The 24,316-nt window shown below is 40.2% G+C and overlaps 1 protein-coding gene across 1 annotated transcript in view; it reads right to left on the bottom strand.

The window, feature by feature from the left end:
• Positions 1-24,316, bottom strand: part of MKLN1 (muskelin 1, intracellular mediator containing kelch motifs) — a 194,754-nt gene that overhangs the window by 157,222 nt on the left and 13,216 nt on the right. The window contains exon 2 of the mRNA XM_006861143.1: positions 1,000-1,069. Coding sequence (XP_006861205.1) covers positions 1,000-1,069 — 70 coding nt within the window. The remainder of the gene's footprint in view (positions 1-999; positions 1,070-24,316) is intronic.

Here is a 24,316-nt window from a genome sequence, read left to right as displayed (position 1 = left end):
GAAAAGGGGCCTCAAACTGCTTCCCTCCAAGTCCCCATAGCCTCTATCTTCTTAACCCCCATCATGCTTTACTACCTTAAAAAAAAAGATTTTTGCTTACATTTCATCCAGGTTGTCTGTCTGTCCTTAGTAGGATAACTGGTCAAATTAATTTGGGTTTGTATTATTTTTCATTTATAGAAATCCTAGTTGGTTCTTTTTCAAATCTGCTAGGTCACTTTTTATAGTCTGTTATTCCTTGCAGATACCTCTCATTTCTCTAAGTACGATATGCAAGTGTTTTAACACCAATATCTTCTACTTCTTTTTAGTTAAATTTTTGCAGGTGTTTACTCTTTATTTTTTTCTGCTAATGGTTATTTCTGCAGCATTGCTTCCTGTTTTCCTCGAATAATAAGAAGGACAAATGACTAGGAGTCTACAGATCACTGCCATCATCTCCAGAAAGGATTTCTACTTGCTTCTGTTGGGAACGTCTAGGACACTACTACATGAAGGTCCTGATACCACCTAAGTACACTGTGTTCTTTGAAGCACAACATTTTTACTGTTTCTTTTCTGCACAAGACAGTCATTTGGGCACATTTCTTTAAGCATTTACACAAGTACTTTCCTGTGAGTGTCACAGAGGTCACCTCTGCTCGATGAGGTCAGGGCAGGAACTGTGCCTTAACCAGGTCTTAGTCATCAGATTTTTCCTCCAAAGATACTAAGAAATCTACTTTTGCCTCAAGAGTAATCCATAAAAATAAAAATCAGATTTTATATGTTCCTATAGGCTGAAGTAAAAAGAACGCATGCTACTATGAAATAAGAATTCTCCCCCAATTTAAAGTAGAAAAAAAGGAAATAAAACTTAAACTCACAGTCTCAAATACTGAATAAACTATTAATGGAGTGCAGATAAATGATGTCAAGAGATGACAGACACTTATACTGATAAATGGCTATTTGACTTTGGAGTTCTAAGTGTTATTTAAAGGCTACATGTAATCTTACCTGGGGAGGATAGTTGCTCTCTGAAGACCACCTTGATGATTGGTCATTTGGTTTGTCTACTAAAATGTTTCTAAAATAAAGAAAAGGACACTGTATTAGTGTATTTTAAAAGAAAGAATAAGTTTGTGCAAACAGGCAAAAATAATAATCTACCACATACTACTAATTTTTAAGTCACATAATGTTTAGAACTTGAACTAGAAAATGAAACAATATAAGAAGGACAAGGAACCTCTACTATGTATAAGAATTTAAAATAGAATAAGGGTGGCATTTCAAACAGTGGAGAAAATCAAATTTTCACAAAGCAACTTAAAAAAAAAAGAATAGCATTCTACTGAACACTGCCAAAGTACCTACATGCATGGGAGAGAAATACGTCAGAAAAGAAGGGTAAGGATGGCTGTATAACTCCAAGAATGCCATCCATGCCACTGAATTGCATGTGGGGACACTGGCGAACGCATGCATGTGTTGCTGCATATTTTTTCAACAACAGCAAAATGACACTGAGATGCCAGGAACTGGAGATGGGGCACTGACCACACGAGCCCCAGTAGATGAGCGGTGTTGTTGCTATACTCTAACTCTTTTATAGAAACAAACCAACAATGTACAGTAATAGGAACAAAGGTTATTAAATCAGTGTCACTGAGCAGTGTGTACAGAAATGGTTGAATGGGAACCTGTTTTGCTAGCTCTACTTACATGAAAAATATAAAAAATTTTTTTAAAGTTTAAGGCTAAAACAAAGCAATAAAATATGAAAAAAAAAAACAACAAAGCACCAAAATACTACATATGTACTAAATATTATGCATTATACTATTACACTACATAATTATATTATGTTGTCATGTTACATGCGCTCATGTATATTACATGTGTTTATAGACAATTTATTACATATGTACAACATATATACACAATCAATCTTCTGATCAAGCATCAATAGCAGAACTATGAGGGAGGAAGGAGTTAATATAACTTTGGAAGATGGAACTTCAAACTGTAAGACTAAATAAACAAATAGAACTGTACCGAACTACTGCATTTTATGTGGTAAGGTTACTTTTCACAGGGATATGGGTTCATTCTGAAACAATATACATGTAAACTGGGGTTGAACAGCTAAGTAGATGGATAACTGTTGTTAAGTGCCATCGAGTTGGTTCCACCTCATAGTGACCCTTGTGGGTTTGAGCTGCCAACGTTGTGGTTCGCAGTCCAGTGCTGATCTTATAGCACCACCCCAGGAATCCACATGGATAATAGATGGTGGTTTCTCACTTTGGGAATGGAAAGTTACATATATGCATGGGAGGAAGGATAGAATGAATCTTGCAGTACCGGGTTAGAGTCAGAGACATTAGAATAAACACAATTATAGCTTAATATAGATACAGGTAGATCGACACAGAAATGATACAGACATGCATATGCACACATACTTATAAAGCCAGTGACCATCAGGTTGGTTCATGGTGACCCCATGAGTTTAACAGAACTGTGTTCCATAGCATTTTTCAACCATTAAATTAAATCATCTGCCATTCTAAAACATATTTAAAATGCAAAATACAAATAATGACTGAGAACTGGCAAGAGCTATAAAGGGAGATGGGTTGAGGACCAAAACGGTTCACATTTTCAACAAGGTTAATTTAATTTTTAAATGTACATTTTCATTCCAACCAGTGCGGAATTAAAAAAAAAAAAAAAAAAAGGTAATAAAAATGAGTAACATCTTAAATCTCTTATATATAGACTGGAGTCCTGGTGTGGCGCTGGACTGCAAAGTCAGTTTGAACCACAAGGTCGACGGTTCAAGCTCACCAGCCATTCCTCAAAAACCCTATACAGGGTCACTATGGGTCAGAACCAACCTGAAGACATTTAACAACAACAATAACACATATAGACTAAGAAGCTCTGACAGCGTCATGGTTACAAGTCGGGCTGCTAACCTCAAGGCTAGCAGTTGGAAAACTACCAGCTGTTACAAAGGAGAAAAATAGGCTTTCTGCTCCCATAAAGAATTACAGCCTTGGAAACCCTATACAGGGTAATTATGAGTCATAACCGACTCCATGGCAATTACCACCAACACCATTAGAATTATGAGGAGTCCTGGTGTGGCACTGTGGACGAAAACACTGGACCAAAAGGTTGATTTGTACCACAAGGTTGCTAGATCAAACTCACCAGTTGCTCCTTGGAAATACAAGACAGGGTCACTATAAGTCAGAACCAACATGGCGGCACTCAACAACAACACAACAATATTATGATTATAAAGCTCTATAGTCTGATTGGAAGAGATCAATGTTTATGCCCATTCCAAAGAGAGGTGACCCAACAGAATGCGGAAATCATCGGACAATATCTTTGATATCTCAAGCGAGTAAAGTTTTGCTAAAGGTAATACAGAAACGTCTGGAATCATACATTGACAGAGAACTTCCAGAGGTTCAAGCTGGATTCAGAAGAGGCAGTGGAACGAGAGATATCATTCAAAAGATGTCCGATGGATCTTGGCTGAAAGCAGAGAATATCAGAAGGATGTTTACCTGTGCTTTATTGACTACGCAAAGGCTTTCGATTGTGTGGATCATGACAAGCTATGGACAACATTGAGAAGTATGAGTATTCCAGAACACTTAATTGTACTTCTAAGAAATATGTACCTAGACCAAAAAGCAGTTGTTCGAATAGAACATGGGAACACTGAATGTTTTAAAATTGGGAAAGGTGTGAGACAAGGTTGCATTCTTTCACCATACTTATTCAACCTGTATGCTGAGCAAATAATAGGAGAAGCTGGGTTCTATGAAGAAAAACGTGGCATCAGGATTGGAGGAAGACTCATTAACAACCTGCGATATGCAGATGATACAGCCTTGCTTACTGAAAGTGAAGAGGACTTGAAACATTTACTTATGAAGATCAAAGAGCACAGCCTTCGATATTGGATTACATCTCAATGTCAAGAAAACAAAAATCCTCACCACTGGACCAATAAACAACATTCTTATCAATGGAGAAAAGATTGAAGTTGTCAAGGACTTCATTCTTCTTGGATCAACTATCAAGACTCGCGGAAGCAGCAGTCAAGAAATCAGACGACGTATTGCACTGGGCAAATCTGCTGCACAGGAACTTTTTAAAGTGTTGAAGAGCAGAGACCCAGTGCGCCTGACCCAGGCCATTGTGTTTTCAATAGCCTCATATGGATGTGAAAGCTGGACAGTGAATAAGGAAGATTGTAGAAGAATTGATGCCTTTGAGTTGTGGTGTTGGAGGAGAATACTGAAAGTGCCATGGACTGCCAAAAGAACCAACAGATCTGTTTTGGAAGAAATGCAGCCAGAGTGCTCCTTGGAGGCCAGGATGGCTAAGCTTCGTCTCTCCTACTTTGGACATATTGTCTGGAGGAAACAGTCGCTGGAGAAGGATGTCATGCTGGGTAAGGTGGAGGGTCACAGAAAAAGAGGAAGACCCCTAACGAGATGGATTGGCCAGGTGGCATCATTGACGGACGTAAGTGTGGCAGCGGTAGTGAGGTTGGCCCAGGATCAGACATTGTTTCATTCTGCTGTGCATGGGGTCGCTATGAGTCAGTTCTGACTCGATGCCACCTGACAACAACAACAAGTCAAACATATATGAACTAAAAATGGATTGTAGTGTTAACTTTTCCAACTTCATTGTATCTAGTTTTTTGTGAATCTTTAAATGTACTGTATCTACATATTTTTGTTGTTAATTGCTGTTGTGTTGGTTCTGACTCGTTGTTGTTAAGTGCCATTGAGTTGTTTGTTCTTGTGGCAGCCCATGGCACTTTCAATATTCTCCTCCAACACCATAATTCAAAAACATCAATTCTTATAGCGATCCTGAATAGTATTTCCAAGAAGCAGCTGATGGGTTTGAACTGCTGACCTTGTGATTAGCAGTCCAAAGCTTACCCTATGGCACAACACCAGGACTATATATATTACCTATCAGATGTCTGGGAGAAAGTATTAAAATTTATCAGAGAAGATCATTAAGTGGACATTTAAGTCAGCAAACAAGCCAACTTTGATTATGTATATTCAAACTTTAAACCTGCCTAGCAATACTTTTCAAATCATTGTTGTCAATATTTTTAAAAATATAACTACCAGCATCTAGTCAAAAAAGGCACCATATTTCACATTCCTTCTGTTAATGGCTGCTCAGAATACTTTTCATAACAGTAAATCTAGTCAGTTTTAAATTGAGAGTTTTTCATACTAAAAAAAAAACCCCAAACCAACCCCACCACTCTCAAGTCAGTCCAAATTCATATGGCCCTACTAAGGTTTCCGACACTGTAACTGTTCATGGGAGTACACAGTGTCATGTTTCTCCTGTGCCACAGCTACTGGGTTTGAACCACCAACTTGGAGATTAGAAGTCCAATGCTTATCCTGTTGCTCCTTTTGCATATTCAAAAGTTTCCTTTAATTTTAACAAAAAGTCAGTGGAGTAAAGGTGTAGGATTCAACTCAAGAAATGTTTTCTTTTGATAGTTCAAAACTTCCTCCTAAAGCCTCTGTCCTTTCGCTGAATGATGTCATAAGTACACGTAGAGAAAATCACCCTCAATTTGTAGGACTTTAAAGATTTGCCACTAGCTGGTCGGACAATCGTACACCCATCACATAATCTCTCAGGCCTTTCATTCCTTCATCTGTAGTATTAAGGGAAAGGTTGCATTCTTCCGGCCCTGATGGCACGCTGAGGTTCATACAGACTGGCTGTTGGAATCATCCAGCTGTGTCTCAGGAGAAAGACAGTCTACTCCCACTAAGATTCAAAGCCCCAGGGAATGAGCAGTTCTCTGCTGCCTACAGGGTTGCTATGAATCAGAATCAACTAGATGGCAATGGGTTATGAACAGGCAAACTGCATTGTACAACTTCAAGAAACACCATTCACAAGGCCATGTTAACATTCTACAATTCTATGGGAAGCCTCAGCATCCTTCCATCATGGTATCATGCAAATGCCTCTGCTTACTCAGCAGCCACAATTATAATCACACTTCCATTAAGTGTGAACACATGCTGGGGTTACTTACACCCATTCCTACAAGAATCAGTAAGGAGACTACAATCTACTTTCAAGAGATAGCAAAAGCACAACACAAAAATGCGTAAGATAAAAACTGTAATTCAGTAGACAAAATAGCATCAGCTCTTACATCAATGTTAATATCTACACTGGAGAGAGTTAAAGTGTTAATATAAATAGCAGAGTTTTTTAACGAGCCACACTATCGCTTGCTGCTTGCTGCTGTTCTTGTTAAGTGCTGTCGAGTTGGTTCCAACTCTTAGTGACCCTGTATAGGGTTTTGGAGGAGCAGCTGGTGGGTTTGAATCGCAGACCTTTCAGTTCAAACTGACCTTGCAGTAAGGGCATTGTCCTGCATCGCCACACATATTGCTTGTTGATGTTGTTAAGTGCCTTCGAGTCAGTTCCATCCCATATAGGGTTTCCCTGGGGCAACTAGTGAGCTTGAACCGCCAACCTTGCGGTTCAAACCACCTTTGCAGTCCACTACAGTAACCCACACTGCCACCCCAACTCCAAATTCAGGAGTAGCAGTCAGGGATGGGAAACTGCCCTAGCATAAGCTGGAGCTATTTTACAGAACCATTAAGACCCACTGCATTAAGTTGATTCTGACTCAGAGCGACTGCAGTGCGGAGGTCTGGGGAGTGCTCAGTAAGAATCTCTCATCTGAAGTGTGCCAAGACCCGAGTAAATGCAAGGCAGGCAGGAAATCTCCAACGTTCAAAAAGTGCCGGCTCTGGACTCTTAGAGGATTTCAGAATGATTCCACAAATACTGTCTTCCTTTTAAAAGACAGAGAGAGACCCACCCAGAAGGGAAACTATAGGAGACAAAAAGCAAACTAAGCAAAGGAAAGCTATGATTCACAAACTACCATAATTATATACTCCGGGTGTGGAGCAGTAGGATAAGCACTGGACTGCTAACCACAAGGTCAACTGTTCAAACCCACCAGTTGCTCCTCGAAAACTCTATGTAGGGGTTGCTATGAATTGGAACGTACAACATGGCACTTAACAAGAGGTCCACAGGACCCAGACTTTAAAAACTACTACAGAATAATGTAAAGGTGCCTCTTTAAAAAGCAGAGGATAATCCGGGGGTGGGGTGGGGGTGGGGAGCAAAAAGCTTCACTTCATCTCAAAAATACACATTTAAAAAAGAGTTCCCACCAGAGAAGAGACATAGAACCACAATACTCAGAAAGTGCACTGGCCCGTCCCTCCCCCACCCCAAGAAGTTCTTCCTTCTACAACTACAGCTGTACAGAAAATTCAAGATCAAAGGTGTTCATAATCACAACTATCAACCTTATAATGAAGGCACTGTTGTTAAGTGCTGTCAAGTTGGTTCCAACTCATAGTGACTCTGTATAGAGTTTCCAAGGAACAGCTGGTGAGCTTGAATCGCCAACTTTGCAGTTCAAACCCACTTTGCAGTCCAGTGCATTAACCCACAATGCCACGCCAGCACATAAAAAAGAGAAAAAAGCAGGGAACTTACAAAGGCATCTAGAACTTCGTAGTCTTCACTTCCATCCTGACCAGAAAACAACCACTTATCCTAAGTTCATCAGAGTTGTGGTCACAGGGCAAACTGCCACCCCCAAATCTGGAGCAGCTGGCAAATATATAGATTCACAGCTGAGATCAGCTTACCTCCAGCAGAAGTCCCTGGAGCCAGGAACAATGAAATGGTGATGTTAGTGAACTGCTGGGAATGTGAACAACAAGGTCCAAAGTTCAAGCCCAACTGCTGCTCTGCGGGAGAAAGATGAGGTTTTCTGCTCCCATGAAGACTTTAAAGCATCAGAAACCCTATGTTGTTGATGTTAAGTGCTGTCGAGTCAGTTCTAACCCATAGCGACCCGACCCTGTATAGAGTTTCCAAGGAGTGGCTGGTAAGCTTGAACTGCCCATCTTGCAGTTCAAATGACTTCGCAGTCCAGCGTATTAACCCACAGCGCCACACCACCAGGGCTCCCAGAAGCCCTCCCTATACAGGGTGACTATGAGTCCTTACCAACTAGACTAGCACTTAACAACAACAATTAACTGCTGAATGTAGACTAGCTTGAGAAACTGGGGGGTCTAGTTTTTTGTGTAGTTCTGTAAGATATGCACTGGACCACAAGGTCAGTTTGAACTGCAAGGTGGGAGGTTCAAACGTACTACCACTCCTCAAAAACCCTATTCAGGGTCCCTTTCAATCAGAAGTGACACAAGAGCACTTACCAATACTTGGAGCAATCTAGACTATGCCATGTGGATAGAGAAGACCACTAGAATTTTTTTTTTAAATTCCAGAAAATGGTTGGTTCACTCACATAGCCCCTGGTATACTTGTCAACCTACACTTCCCTGTATTCCCAAAGAAGCCCACCAACTCCAATAAAAACGGACATGGACTTAGCCTTATAATTTTCAGTTGCTGGATCTTTATTGTACAATACACACAAGCTGGAGACCAGGCCCTGATTCTGTCAAACAGAGCCAAGAACTTTTCAATTAATCACAGGATGCTCTGGGGTACTCTCTTCACGTGCAAAAATCAAAATTGCCTTGTTGGCTGCCATCATGTTGGTTCTAACTTGTGGAACACTGTATAACAGAATGACATTGTATAACAAAAGATGTATTGCATTGAGCAAATCTGCTGCACAAGCCCTCTTAGGTGTGTTGAAGAGTAAAGATGTCACTTTGAGGACTAAGGTGCGTCTGATACAAGACAAGGTATTTTCAATAACCTCGCATGCATCTGAGTTATGGTGTTGGAGGAGAATATTCAAAGTACCATGGACTGCCAAAAGAACTAACAGATCTTGTTGGAAAAAGTGCAGTTAGAATGCTCCTTGGAAGCCAGGATGGCCAGACTTCGTCTCTCATACTTCGGAGATATTATCCAGTACTGGGAGGATACCATGTTGGGTAAAGTGGAGGGTAGGAGAAAAATGAAGACACTCTAAGAGATGGATTGGCACAGTGGCAGCAACAATGGGCTCAGTCATAGCATCGACTGTGAGGTTGGACCAGGACTGGGCAGTGTTCTGTTCTGTTGTGCATAGGGTCTTAGGGTCTTATGACTATGTACCAACTCCATGGCATTAATCACAACACTTACTGAAAGGTGGGTGGGTCAAACCCACCCAGTGGCTCTGCAGAAGAAAGATGTGCTTCCATAAAGATTATAGCCAAGAAAACCCTATGTACTGAAGTTCTACTTTGAAACACACAGAGTCACCATGAGTGAGAACTGACTCACCAACAATGGCTAATTTTGGTTTTATTTGACTGAGGAAGAGGAGCAGGACTTCGGGCGTGGCGCTGTAGGGTCAGCACTGGAGTGTGCACCAGGAAAAGAGCTGAACAGAACATTTCAAAGTGCAGCTGTAGAAGACAAAGTCAAATATCATAATGAAATGTGCAAAGACCTGGAGTTATAATACTGTAAGGACCAAACTGATTTTACCTGATTTTGCCTACCTAGAGACTGCTTGACTAAACTCTAGTCAGGCTCAGGAAAGCATTTTAAATAGACAAGGCCTCAGTTTTTAGTTCCCTCCAGAGACAAGGTCAATCTCCATTCTGTACATTAGCCTGAACACGTCCTCTAGCTCCAAGAAATGATATATGTATAAATAGCCAGGCAGCTCAAGGCCAGAGGCCAGATGTTTTCCTTTACCCTAGCCTAAGAACAAAGACCACCAGTCCTGACCAATTAAACCGTAATATCTCATAGTTTGCCAATTGTTAACCAATCCAAAGATTGTAAAGTTGAGAAACCTGAGCTGTTTGAAAACTCCATAAAAACCCTGCAGACAATGAATTTGGGGCTCTTTCCCTATTCCGAAATGTCGGATAAGGTTAGAGACCTGGCTAGAGCTTGATTAAACAACCCTTATGTATTTGCATCGGTACACGGCTCCTGGGTGGTCTTTGGGGACCCTGAATTCTGGGCATAACAATACCAGAAGGGAAGAGCACACTTAGCATTTCTCAAGCTGAAAGAACTGAAGAAAAAATTCAAGCTTTCTATTCTATGGGCAAAATACTGGATGACACTAAGAAGATGGAAGGAATACAGTGTCACGGTATCAAAAAAGCAGCAGTTGATACTCAAACATTTGAAGAGGTGCATATGATACAGAACTGACAGTATTGACGGAAGACATCCAAGTAGTACTGAAGGCATTGGCAAAAAACAAGCCTCCAGGAATTGATGGAGCGCAAGCTGAAATGTTTCAACAAACTGATGCAACACTGGAGGCACTCACTCACCCAGGTCAAGAAATTTGGTAAACAGCTACCTGGCCAACCAACTAGAAAAGATCCATATTTGTGCCCATTCCAAGAAAGGTGATCCAGCAGAATGTGGAAATCATCGATCGATACCATTAATATTACAAGCAAGTCAAAGTGTGCTGAAGACAATTCAAAAGCGACCACAGCAGTAAGTGACACAAGGCTGCCAGACATTCAAGTTGGATACAGAAGAGGATATGGAACAAGGGGCTATCACTGCTAACATCAGCTAGATCATGGCTGAAAGCAGAGAATACCAGAAAGATGTTTACTTGTGCATTATTGACTGTGCAAAGGCTTTCAACTATGTAGATCATAATAAACTACAGAGAACACTGCCAAGAATGGGTATTCCAGAACTGTGCTCATGAAGAACCTGTACACAGGCTAAAAGGCAATCGCTAGAACAAAACAAGGAGCTAATGGTTTAAAATCAGGAAAGGTCTGTCCCAGAGATGTTTCCTTTCCCCATAATTATTCTATCTGTATGCTAAGCAAATAATCCAAGAAGCTAGATTATATGACGAAGAACATGGCTGTAGGATTGGTGAAAGACACATTAACAACCTGGGAAATGCAGATGACACATCCTCGTTTGTTGGAAGTAAAGATGACTTGAAATACTTACTGATGAAGACCAAAAACTAGTCTTCAGTATGCACTGCATCTCAATATTTAAACAACGAAAATCCTCACAACTAAACCAATAAATAACATAATGATAAATGGAGAAAAGACTGAAATTGTCAAAGACTTCAAGTTGCTTGGGTCCAAATCAATGCTCATGAAATCAGCAGTCAAGAAATCAAATGACCTTATGCAATGGGAAAATCTGCTGCAAAAAACTCCTTTGGAAAGCAGAAGAGCAAAGATGTCAGTTTGAAGACTAAGGTGCACCTAACACAAGCTATGGTATTTTCAACTGCCTCATATGCAAGTGAAAATTGGACAATGAGTAAGGAATAATCCATGCATTAGGATTATGGTATTGGAAAAGAATATTAAAAGTCCATGGACTGCCAGAATAGCAAATAAATCTGTTTTGGAAGAAGCAGAGCCAGAATGCTGCTTCTAAGACTGGTGAGACTTGGTCTCTTGTACTTTGGACATGTTTATAGCAAGGCCTAGTTCTTGGTCTATACAGATTGAATAAGTATGGTGAAAGAAAACAACCCTAGCACACACCTTTCCTGATTTTAAACCACTCAGTATCCCTTTTCTGTACAAATGACTGCCTCTTTATCTATGTATAGGTTCCTAATGAGCACAATTAAGTGTTCTGAAATATCCATTCTTCATAACGTTATCCATAGTTTGTCATGATCCATATAGTCAAAAGCCTTTGCATAGTCAATAAAGCACAAGTAAACATCAGAAAAGCTGGATTATATGAAGAACATGGCATCAAGACTGAAGGAAGACTCATTAAGAACCTGCAATGTGCAGATGATACAACCTTACTTCCTGGAAGTGAACAGGACTTAAAATACTTACTGATGAAGATCAAAAACTATAACCTTCACTATGGATTGCACTTCAATGTAAAGAAAATAAAACTCCTCACAACTGGATCAATAAATAACATCATGATTAATGGAGGCAAGATTGAAGCTGTCAAAGACTTGATTTTGCTTAGATCCACAATCAACATCTCTGGATGCAGCACTCAAGAAATCAAGTAACACGTTGCATTACGTAAGTCTGATGCACAAGACCTCTTTAAGGTGCTCCAAAGCAAAGATAATACTTTTAAGGACTAAGGTATGACTGACCCAAGTCATGGTATTTTCGGTAGCTTCATATGACAGTTGGACAATGAATATGGAAGACCTTAGAAGAACTGATGCATTTGAGTAATGCTGTTGGAGAAGAATATTAAAAGTATCGTGGACTGCAAGAACAAACCAATCTGTGTTGGAAGAAGCACCGCCAGAATGCACCTCAGATGCCAGGTTGAGGAGACTTCGTCTCTTATATTTCAGACACGTGAGAAGGACGTCATGCTTGGTTAGTGTAGAATCAGAGAAATAGGGACGGACTGACAGGTAGCCGCTTCAAGGGCTCAAACATAACAATGACTGTGAGGATAGCGCAGGACTAGGCAATGTTTCTTTCTGTTGTGCTTGGGGTGAGTCGGAACCAACTCAACAGCAGCTAACTAGTCCCTGTAGAACAACAACATGCTGATTAAAGTGGAGGGTCAGCGAAACAGAAGAAGACCCCTCAACGAGATAGACTGACAAAGTGGCAGCAACCATGGACTCAAACAAAAATTGTATGGATGGCACAAGTCTGGGCAGTGTTTTGTTTGTTCTGTTGTACATAGGGTCGCTATGAGTTGGAACCGACTCATTAGCACCTAATAACAAGATACTGAATGAAGTATTTAGGAAGTAAAAACATTTGCTTTAAAGGGAAAAAAAACTGGTGGGCCCAACAGATAAATATTTTTAAAAGTGAGCCAAATAATGATACTTGTTAAAACTGGGAACATTAGTATTCATTTTTCTCTGTTGTTAGCTATAATTATAAAGTGCTCTTTAACAGGTATTTTAAAAGAAAGAATGGGCAAAATAGTGATAAAAGCAAATACACACAAGTTTTGAAAGTTTAGCTGTGTAAGGAAACCGATAAATGAGGAACAGGAAGTTAAGGCAAAGTGTTTTAAAGACAATTAGGAATTCATTCACAGGGCCAAGCAGTAAGAGCCTAGTTAGTGCTGATAATGAAAGAGAGAAGGTATCATTGAAGGAACCAAATCTGATTAAGATCCAAAGTATAAAAGGAAAAACTAATCTGCGATGATATAGTCCATGTCAATAGACAACAAATGAAGAAAATATGTGCAGATAAATTTCATAATGCTTAAGTGCTGCTTATATAAGTCACATATAATAACGATATTGGTTTAACTCACAAGTAGAAAGTAAATGATATCAAAAATTGTTTCAGAGTATTAATGTTCTCTACTCATGGAGAAAGCACATTGGTTTTATTCACTCCTATGTGGATGCTACACTTAGCTCCAATATGTATTTCACAAACTACCTCGATGAAGATATTACCCTTTTATGGGGCTCCGTTTCTACATCTGTAAATAAATACCCACATCTTGAACTACATTAAAGGATCAAATGAATGTCAATAACTCATGCAGACCCTAGCACACAGGGGAGTTGTTGCTGCTGTAGGTGCTGCTGAATCGATTTTCAACTCATGTGAAAGACCAGAGCTGCCCCCGTAGGGTTTATGGGAACAGACTGCCAGGTATGTCTCCTGAGGAATCATTGTAGCACACAGTTGTTGTTGTTGTTGCTGTTATGTGCCATCGAGTCAGTTCCGACCCATAGTGACCCTGTATAGGGTTTCCGAGGGTGTAAATCTTTACGGGAGTAGAAAGCCTCATCTTTCTCCCACGGAGCAGCTGGTAGTTTCAAACCGCTGACCTTAAGGTTCGCAGCCCGATTCGTAACCACTATGCTACCAGAGCTCACAGTAGGCCATTCCAATTCAATGTGCTCATCATCAGTCACAGCAGAACTCAAGCTTATAACTACTAACCACTTGTAAATGTGTGAGCCTAGAGCAGTTATCTCTAATGATAAAGGCACTTGGGAACACATATCTACATATGCACGCCACATTTTTTTAGCAACCACTAAAAAAAGAGATTGGAAACATAATAAACAAACATTCCTAAGTAGAGGATGTTCAGACAGGATGTTCAGTAGCCAAAAATCAAACTGGAAGCAAGTTAATATGGTTTGGTGTTTTTAGATTGCCAAAAATCCAGAAAAGTCAACTGAGAATTTTATATTAAAATAGTCCTCATTTGCTGAATGAATATCGCAGAATCATCAATTGTTTCAGAAATTAAACTTACTAGCCTTTTGAAGAAAATTTCAAAATTAAGGATTATCCCTTTCTACTTAAGGGTGAAAATTTGGACTTGGTCTGGGGAAGGCTTTAGTACTATTTAGTAAACACATTCTTCAAACTTCAGATAAAATAACCATATATCCACAGAAAGACTAAACAGATTTAAGAGCTCAAACTGTACCCTCAAAGTTTTCTTTTATATGTGAATACAGAGTCCTGGTGCATGTTGTGGGTTAAGCGTGGCACTGCTGGTCAATGCCAAGGCTGGATGGAAAGGTTGGTTTGAACTGCAAGGTCAGCAGTTCAAGCTTACCAGCTGCTCCTGAGAAACCCTATACGGGGGTCGCTATGAGTCGGAATCAACTCCACGGCACTTAACAACAACAACAATGCATTTCTGACACTGACAGCAAAATATTTTTTAAAAGAAATATTCCTTTCCCTCAAATATAGTCAGTCATATTGTTGTCTAGTGAAGATATTTCAAGAACTTGGTTTAAATCAGACTTGTTGTTAAGTGCATTAACCCACAGTGCCACACTAGGCAGCTAGTTTTGAGGCTACAGAAACTAAGTGACTAAAGGACTCCAGACACTAAGTGACTGATCCCAAATCACCAAGTACTTGGAGAGACACCAGGGATTAAAGCCTGGATCTGTTCTTGCTCAGTGTTCTATCTACATTACACCGCCTCCACTTTGTGTTTTCATTTGCATTGGACCTAATTTTTCTTTCTAGTTTAAAGCAGTAATTTAAGTTGTACCAATGATGACAGGTCAAACCAATACAAATATTAATTCATCCAGATATGTTTATTATCTGAGAACTCTTTCCTCATCCCCGTAACAGGTACCCTTGACCAAATCCGACGGAGCAGCATTTTCACACGGTTTCTCAGATACTTCAGAGGATCTACAAACATTAAAATAAATATGGAACTATTTTTAAAACTATTAAAAATTCAAAAGTATTACAGACCACATATCACCACAATGGATGTTGCTGCAGTTGTTAAGTACCGTCTAGTCAGTTCCAATCTTAGCAACCCTCTATAAGGTTTCTAAGGAACAGGTGGTGGATTTGAACTGCTGACCTTGTGGTTCAAAACTCATACAAATAGAAGCATAATTACATACTGTACTGTGGTACATCAGAAAGTACATGTTGCTACAAGAACTATACCCACCCCCTCCACACAAAGGGTAGACAGGGATAGGCAACTTGGACATTGGCTACCCAAAATAGGGGGAGGGATACAAAGGCAAGAAGTGACTGGCTTACAAGCTTTCAAGAGGGAACCTAGATCCAGAGGGCGTGGAGGAAGGTAGAGTCTCCAGTGAGTGGTGTCCAGCCTGTCCAGGAAGGGCTGATGAAACGAAATATAGATGGGTCTCTGGCGAATAATTGTTATCAGGACTGACTGTGAGGGTTGGAACTCTAAAGATGGACATTTTGTAACAAAGAGGGGAGTAATTAATTTATCAGTCTATGAGCAGAGGACCCTGGGACCATCAATGGAGAAGAGCGAAGAGCTAAATCCTACCCAGAGAGGCAGTGAGGCCTCGGATGGAGGCAGAGAAGACAACATCAAGAGATGGTGGGGCTGGGGGCTAGGGATCAGGAGATGGAAAGGGGCTGAGGACTGTGGTGGAGGGGGTGCAGGTTTACAGGGTATACCCCTTGGTTGGGTGAGGATGCATGCACAGGATGATAACTATGCCAACGAAATGATGGATGATGGAATGAATGTAAAGCTGATGTTCTCCCATGTAGACTATCACACAATTCACAAAAAAAACATAAAAAAAAAAAAAAAAAAAAAGAGTTAATTACAATCCTGTTCCTTGAAGTACTGCCACAATTCTCTGCTTCACTGAAGACTCTTTGATATTACCCTACTGCTCTTGGAAAGATTACAACTTCTGCACTTGGATTCCTCTAGGCAGGGTGTACAAGAACACCAGGTATGAAAGCAAAATTGCTTTCTGTACCGCAGGTGATCTTCACACCTCTGGATTCTCACATTAGGTACAATGTAAACCGAGGAATTTGCTGATCTCTGAAATGCAAATCTTCACTTAGACTTTCAAAGTTTTTAGCCCATGAGGATAAATGTATTGCATTGTGTTGATAAATGTATTGCCAATTGATTGCATTGTGTTGAAGAGTTATCATCTTTGTACAGTGATGGCTTTGACTTATCAATAGTAGGAGATAGATGATCGTTGGAACATTTATTCCCCAAATCTACATAAGATTTTGTATCTAAACTGCTTTCTGAATTAATTCTTTGGGGGCAAAAAGTCATCTGTGAAAGAGTTGGTCACAGTCTGAATTTACGAGTAGTGTTGTCTGTCAGAGGGACACCAAATCTGCCAACAAGGTAAGAGCAAAACTTTAAGAAATTATCAAAACACATTGACAGGTTCATTTTAATTTTTTTTACATTTGTTGGGGCAGCGATGCTTTCTTCTGGATCAGTTTCTATTTTTTTACCTGCTATTTCATTAACTAAAAATTGGTACCTAATAATTGTAATGTCTTTGTTCAATCAAATAGAGCAAACAGAGATAGGTATTACAAGCTGCACTAGAATTCACATGCTTACTTTTGACAATAGCTTAAGATGTGCTTTCTAACACAATGCTTCTCAAATAAAGGTATTAGCAATATCCGTATTAGAAAAAAAAAAGTACATGTTGCTATAAAAGCATTTAACTAAGGCTTAGGGGAAGGAGGGCTAGCTAGCCTTATGGTTGGTGGGAGGGTTGAGAGAGTTTCCTGAGATAATGACAATTCAGTTGACAGTTACATAATAAATAATGAGTTAGGTAGTTCCCTGTTTAAAGCTCTTCTATTGGAATTACTTAAATCATAAGGGGAAAGGGAAGAAAAGTACAATGAGAGAAAAGGGAAGAGGGATATATATCCAAGGTTACTGAAAATAAATTAGCTTTTCAAATTGATATGAGACCACATGCCTTGACAATAAGTGTCAGGGATTATAATGTCAATCCTAGTAAAGAATATTACTGGGGCTGACATTACAACAAATGAGTCCTGGTGTGGCGCTGTGAGGTAATGTGCTGGACCGTAAAATCAGAGGCTCAAGCTCACCAGCCACTCCTAGGAAACCTTATATAGGGTCACTATGGGTTGAAATCAACTCTTCAGCACTTAACAACAACAAGAATATAAAAAAGTATTAAATAACAACATTTACAAACCAAAATATTAACAACAGACCCAAGTATCTTACTTCTAAATATGCAGTCTTCATATTAATATCACATAGTCTGGTGTAGGGCTGTGGATAAGCATTGGGCAGCACTGGTCAGTTTGAACCGCAAGGTCATCGATTCAAAGTCACCAGCCATTCCTCAGAAACCCTATACAGGGTCCCTATGAGTCAGAACCAGGAGTCCTGGTGTGGCACTGTGGATTAATGCACCAGACTGCAAAGCCGTTTGAACTGCAAGGTTGACAGTTCAAGCTCACCAGTTGCTCCATGGAAAACCTACACAGGGTCGCTATGGGTTGGAACAGACTCAATGGCACTTAACAATAACAACATGAGTCAGAACTGGGTCACAACAATAAAAGGTAAACAAAATAAAAATCACTTTGTAAGAGGAGTATCAGAGCTTCTGAGGCAGCTAGGACTTGAGATGCCAAGATCTCAGAAGTAAAGGACCCCACTGAAATGAGTCCCACACTTGCGTTCTGTCTCAGGAACATTTGTCTATTTAGTCAACAACACAGGGCAAGAGGCTGACAAGCCAGGAATCCAGCCACTAAGAGGCAGAGAAAACAAGAGCTTTTGGCATCTTCATGGGCGGAGGTGTGGCTTGTGCTGCTAACCACAAGGTAGGCAATTCAAACCCACCAGCCGCTGTATGGGAGAAAGATGAGGCTTTCTGCTCCCATAAAGATTTACACCCTTGGAAACCCTGTACAGGACCAGCTCCACAGCACGCAGTAGCAAAAACAACGTGACACTGGAGCACTGATGTGGCGCGATAGGATGACCCCCCCAGCTGCTCCTTGGAAACCCTAAACCGGGTTGCTAGGAGTCGGAACCAACTCAACATCACTTACAACAGATGTGGGACTGTGGGATAAAACACTGGACTGCTAACTGCAAGGTCAGCAGTTCAAACCCACCAGTCGCTCCTTAAAAACTCTGGATCACTATGAGTTGCAACTGACTCAACAACACACAACAACAAAAACAGCATGAACATTAATTAGATCTTATCATGACACCCAGGACTTGAGAAATCAAGAACTCATGGCGAGGGCAGATTTGGGAAAAAAAGGAAAACCTGTAAGGATTTTCTCTTGAAGCATGTGTCATTATTAAACTGTACATGGCAAGAGGCTAAAAAGTCAACAAGAAAGCAACTAAAAACCACAAAGAAGTCTTTAGGAATGTCCTGCAGCAGGAAAACAGAAGCAGGAGAGGCCTTAAATACCCAGGCTCAGGCGAGACCGCTGGAAGACTACCAGGTCAGGGCAAGGTAGAAGCCGATTAGTGCAGTCAGTTCATGACAGTTGAATTAACTCGCCTCTACTAACAGCAAGATGGTAGTGTAGTGGCTTACCAGCTGCACTGCTAACTATAAGGTCAACAGTTCAAATGTACCAGTCAGTTCACAGGACAAAGAGGAGGTTTTTTGCTACCATAAAAGTTTACTGCCTCAAAACCCTATACAGGGTCACTATGAGTTGGAACAGACTCGGGTGGCACACCACCACCACCTCTCTAGCTGCAGGACAAAAGATGTGATGGATCCTCTTAGGACACATGTACTACAGATCTGTGATTTGCAATCGTATCTAAAATTCTGCTCACAAGAGCTGACACTCAGTCAAAAGTTACTTAAAAAAAAACCCAACAATTACCAGGTACATACAGGCATAAGGAAAAAGAGATTGGAAACAGGCTCACAGATGATCCAGATATTGCATATTTTAGACACAGACTTCTTGTTCTGTGTTCCAACCCAGGCGACCCTTTCAGAGGAACTTGAACTGCCAACCTTATTGTTCAAACCAACTTTGCAGTACAGCACATGTTCCCACAGAACCACAACTTACCTAATATGTTCAATAAAATAGATGACAATACAGATATTTCATCAGAGAATTAAAATCTATTAAAAAGAATCAAATGGAAATTCTAAAAATTTTAAAAAAAACTATAAAATTAAGAAAATAACAGATGGAATGAGAAGTTGAATAGAGATTTAGTTAACTAGAACATAGGAAAGTAGAACCTACCTAGAATTATGGAATGAAAATGACAGCACATACAGAAAAAGCTTATGAGATACAGAGATATACTAAACATTTCACTGGAGTCACAGAAGGAAGGTGAGAAAGATTGAAGCATTAAGCAATGTTTGACAAAATATAAAAAATTTTCCAGAACTGAAGAAAGACTCATGCTACAGAGTCACAGGTACCAGAAATGCAAACAAGGTAAATAACTACAGAGAAAAGCACTCTTTGGCATGTCACTGTAAAGCTGTGGGAAAGTGCAGATAAACCCTTAAAGGCAGCTGAACAAGAAATCACATTACCTGAAAGTAAGCCTGACAAAGAAATCCTCAATCAGAACACAGAAGCCAGAAGATGATGAAGTAATATCTTCACAGTGCTTCAATAACTGACATGAACACAGAATTATACAGCCAGTTAAAATACCTTAAAAGGTGAAAAATATTTTACAAACAAAAACAAGAGAACAAACCTACACTAACAGAAACACTAAAGAGAGCTCTTCAGATAATAGAAAAATCAGCTCAGGTGGAAATAAAATACAAACAGAAATAAAGAATGATGGAAAGGGACAATCTAAAATATTAACTATGCATAATAATAAGGGTCACATGGTTTTTAAATGAATGCAGAATTGAAATATGCGGAAATGACAACACACATCGCAAGAGGGTAGCTAAGTGTTAGCCAAGTGTTCTCAGATTCCAACACTGTGTGTGATACAACTGCAGACAGAAATATTAAAGTATATTAGACTCTAATTACCACAAGATAATATATGGGACCAAATAGAGTAATATTGTTAAAAACATTTGATTAATATAAAAGAAGCCAAGAATGGAGAGAAAATAAACATAGAACAAGTAGGAAACACAGAAAACACAGAATAAAATCACAGCTAAAACCTGTATTTATCAATGATGGTTGTGGGCTGTGGAGTCGGTTCCAACTCACAGCGACCCTAAATCTTTATGGGAGCAGAAAGCCTCATTTTTCTCCTGTGGAACAGAGAGTAGTTTCAAAACTGCTGACCTTGAGGTTAGCACTAATCATGTGAAATGTTAGTGAACTGAATAACCCAAATTAAAAAACAAAACAAAGACTGTCAGCTTGAATTAAAAAGGAAGAAAAATCTGTCTATTGTTTGCAAAAACTAGACCTGATGTATAATTGTTGTTGTTGTTAAGTGCTGTTGAGTTGATTCCGACCCATAGTGACCCTATATAGTGTTTCCAAGGAGCAGCTGGTAAGCTTGAACCACCGACATGGCAGTTCAAATGACTTTGCAGTCTGACGCATTAGCCCACAGTGCCACACAAGCGCATTAGAAGCAAAAGGAGGAGAAAGGTTATACTATGTAAACACCAGCCAAAACAAACCCAGTAAGTTTTGACAGACTACATGAAGTATACAAATCCACAATCACGGGGGTGGGGTGAACACGACACGACTTGTAATACATAACCTAACACAGCAGGCTTCCATAAAGGATAGAAAAAGAAAAGAAAAAATTCTGTAAGGAAATAGAAAAGCTACACAACATAATACAAACTTATCCTCATTAACATGTAACACGGGTCATTTACCAAACTGCTGAGTCATACATAAGCAAGTCTCAGCAATAGTTTTCAATGGTGTGCTCTCTAACCATAGTGGAATTAAGAAATCAACAGCAAAACTGTAACCAGAAAACCCTTCAAATGTTCAGACACTAAGTAATAAACTTCTAAATAACTCACAGGTCAAAGAATAAATCATAACAAAATCTGGAAAAAAATTTTAATGGAATGAAAATAAGCATATAACGTATCAAAATTTGTAGGGTACAATTAAAAATGTACTTAGCCCTGTATTACATGGTCTTACACACCTGTATTAAAGCTAAACACAGCCTGACTTTTCAATTCCTATTATTCCTTGCCAATTCAGGATATAAATGTGGGAGTTCTTTATTGAGATGTCAATCAACATCGTTTTTGAGGCCAGATTTGTATTAGACTACCCAAATGACTGGAGGTGTGTGGGAAGCTATTGGATAAGCACTGCCATTCCTTGGAAACCTTATACAGGGCAGGGTCACTACAACGGCACTTAACAAAACTTAAATTATTACTATACAAAGACTATACATGATTACAAGGAGCTCTGGTAGCGTAGTGGTTACGAATCGGGCTGTGAGCCGCAAGGTCAGAAGTTCGAAACTACCAGCTGTTCCGTGGGACAAAGATGAGGCTTTCTGCTCCCGTAAAGATTTACAGCCTCGGAAACCCTGTACAGGGTCGCGATGAGTCGGAACCGACTCCACAGCACATAACAACAACAACATACATGATTACAGTTTCTTTCTCATTGTCTATTTTTACATGTGGATGATTTCAATGAATAGCATTTATTTCCTTATAACTATGTTAAGTGCCGTCGAGTCGGTTCCCTTATAACTATATAACAAATTAAATAAAGTCCCCTTCTATATTTATATTAGTATATATTGTTGTTGTTAAGTGCCATTGAGTTGGCTACGACCCATAGTGACTTACATAGGGTTTCCGAGGAACGGCAGGAGAGTTTGAACTGCTAACCTTACAGTCCAAACCTACTTTGCAGTCCAGAGCATTAACCCACAGCACCACACCTATATAACAGCCTAGAAAATATTACTTTGACTTCACCGAGTTTTATAAATATATATATTTGCAAATATTTCTAACAAGCATCATTGATGCATTTGAGTTATTGTGTTACAGGAGAATATTAAAATTACCATGGACTGCCAAAAGAACAAGCAAATCTGTGTTGGAAGAAGTACAGCCAGAGTGTTCCTTAGAAGTCAGGATGGCCAGACTTCGTCTCTCATACTTAGGATGTATTATCAGGAGGGTCCAATTGCTTGGTAAAGCAGTGGATCAGCAAAAAGAGAAAGACCCCCAACCCAAAGAGATGGACTGGCACAGCAGGTACAGCATGGGTTCAAGTGTAGCAGCCACTGTGAGACTGGTGCAGGACTGGACGTATTTTGTTCTGTTATGCATAAGGTCACTATGAGCCATTACCGACAAGACTGCACCTAACAACAATGACAACATCAAATTCACCCTAAAAAACAAAACAAACTTTGCTGGAAGAGCACGACCTTCTTCCCAAAGAGCAAGATGCTAAAAGCTATTAGTTTAAGAAAGGGGAAAAGTCCCTAAATTAACAGACTTTTTTTTTTAAGTTTTAATTGTGAATTAAGTGGTAGTTTAGATGGGAGAACATTAGCTTTACATTCATCCTATCATATTTTGTTTCATTGCAATGATTACAATCCCCTCCATGCATCACCAAACAACCAAAGGGTACACCTCACAAACCTGCACCGCCCCCCAGCCCCGCCATCAGCACACAGAGTCCAGAGTCCCCAGCCACTCCATTTCTCCACATCATCGTCTCTGCCTCATCTCTGGCATCACTGCTTCTCTGGATAGGGTCCCGCACTCTGCTCTTATCCCTTCATGGTCCCAGGGTCCTCCACTCCTGGACTGCAAGTTCAACCACTCCTTTACATTTGCAACACTTACAGTCAGTCCTGATAGCAATTATTCCCTATTGAACCACAAGAGTCTTAGCCCCATCTCCTCTCACCAGCCCATCCAGCCAGGTTGGAAACCACTTAGTGGAAGGAAATTCTACCTTACCCCACACCCTCTGGAACTAGGCTCCCTCTTGAAAGCTTGTAAGCCAGTCCCTTTGTGCCTTTGTAGCACCCCCATTTTGGGTAGCTAACATATAAGTTGTCTATCCCTGTCAACCCTGTGGACAGAGGGGGTGGGGATGATCCTTGCTGTAAAGATTTGTTCCCTCTTTTGAGCTACTACATCCATAAGTATTGGTCAAGTTCAACAAATTATAGCAGATTACTCTTTTTTTCCCTCTTCTTTCTTCCTCTAGTCGAGTTCTGATCATCCAGCCATTGAAGCCAGGTCAAATGGGTACTATCTGCAAGTATGGGTGTTCTTGTGCATCTCCCCTCACTTCATATCAGCTGGATGCTTCACTCTCTGCTCTAGTCCTCTGTGGCCATGTCCCTGTCTCTGGGCCCAGGAGTCCCCATGTCTTGCCAATCTCATGGCCAACCAGGTCTCCACCAGGGTTGACAGGAGTCTACTGAACATGGTACTACTTAGCTCACATCTTCATTGCTGTTGTCCCCCCACTTTCCCTTATCGGTGACCAACATGGTCACCAGAAAGACCATATGCCTACTCGTGTATTTCCCTTGAGTCTCAGTCTTGGAAGGAGGTATGCCCTGAGGGAAGCCTTGATGGCTCCCAGGCAAACAACTTGCTTGTTCTTGTAGGAGTCTGCAGTTACTGCTTTTTATTTTTCCTGTATCCTGTTCTTCTAGCTGCTCCAGGGTGGTCTGCTTGTCCTTTCAAGTAGAGATTTCCCACCTCAGAAGTTTCTGGATGGGGTTCTGGATTCCACCTATGGTCTTATGCAATGCAAAGGCTCCGCAGGTAGCCTCCTTCACTGGGCAAGTTCTAGCCCCATTTTAGGAATCCCAATCAGTTATAGGCAGAAGATGGACTTAAAAGCTTTCTATGGCAATGTTTCTAGCTATTCCTTTCTCCCCACTCAAGTATCTATTTACAATAGTAAGCAAGGGAAACCAAGATTCAAAAGACAGCCAAGCATCTTAACATTATTTCCCCTCTTTCAACCATTCAAACCATGCCTCAATCCCTGTATCCCAGAGCCCTGCAGCTCCAAGG

This window comes from Chrysochloris asiatica, unplaced genomic scaffold (genome assembly GCF_000296735.1).
Source record: "Chrysochloris asiatica unplaced genomic scaffold, ChrAsi1.0 scaffold00041, whole genome shotgun sequence".
In the NCBI taxonomy this organism is placed as follows: Eukaryota; Metazoa; Chordata; class Mammalia; order Afrosoricida; family Chrysochloridae; genus Chrysochloris; species Chrysochloris asiatica.
Note: the sequence above shows the minus strand (reverse complement) of the source record. Positions and strands in the feature narration are given on the sequence as shown.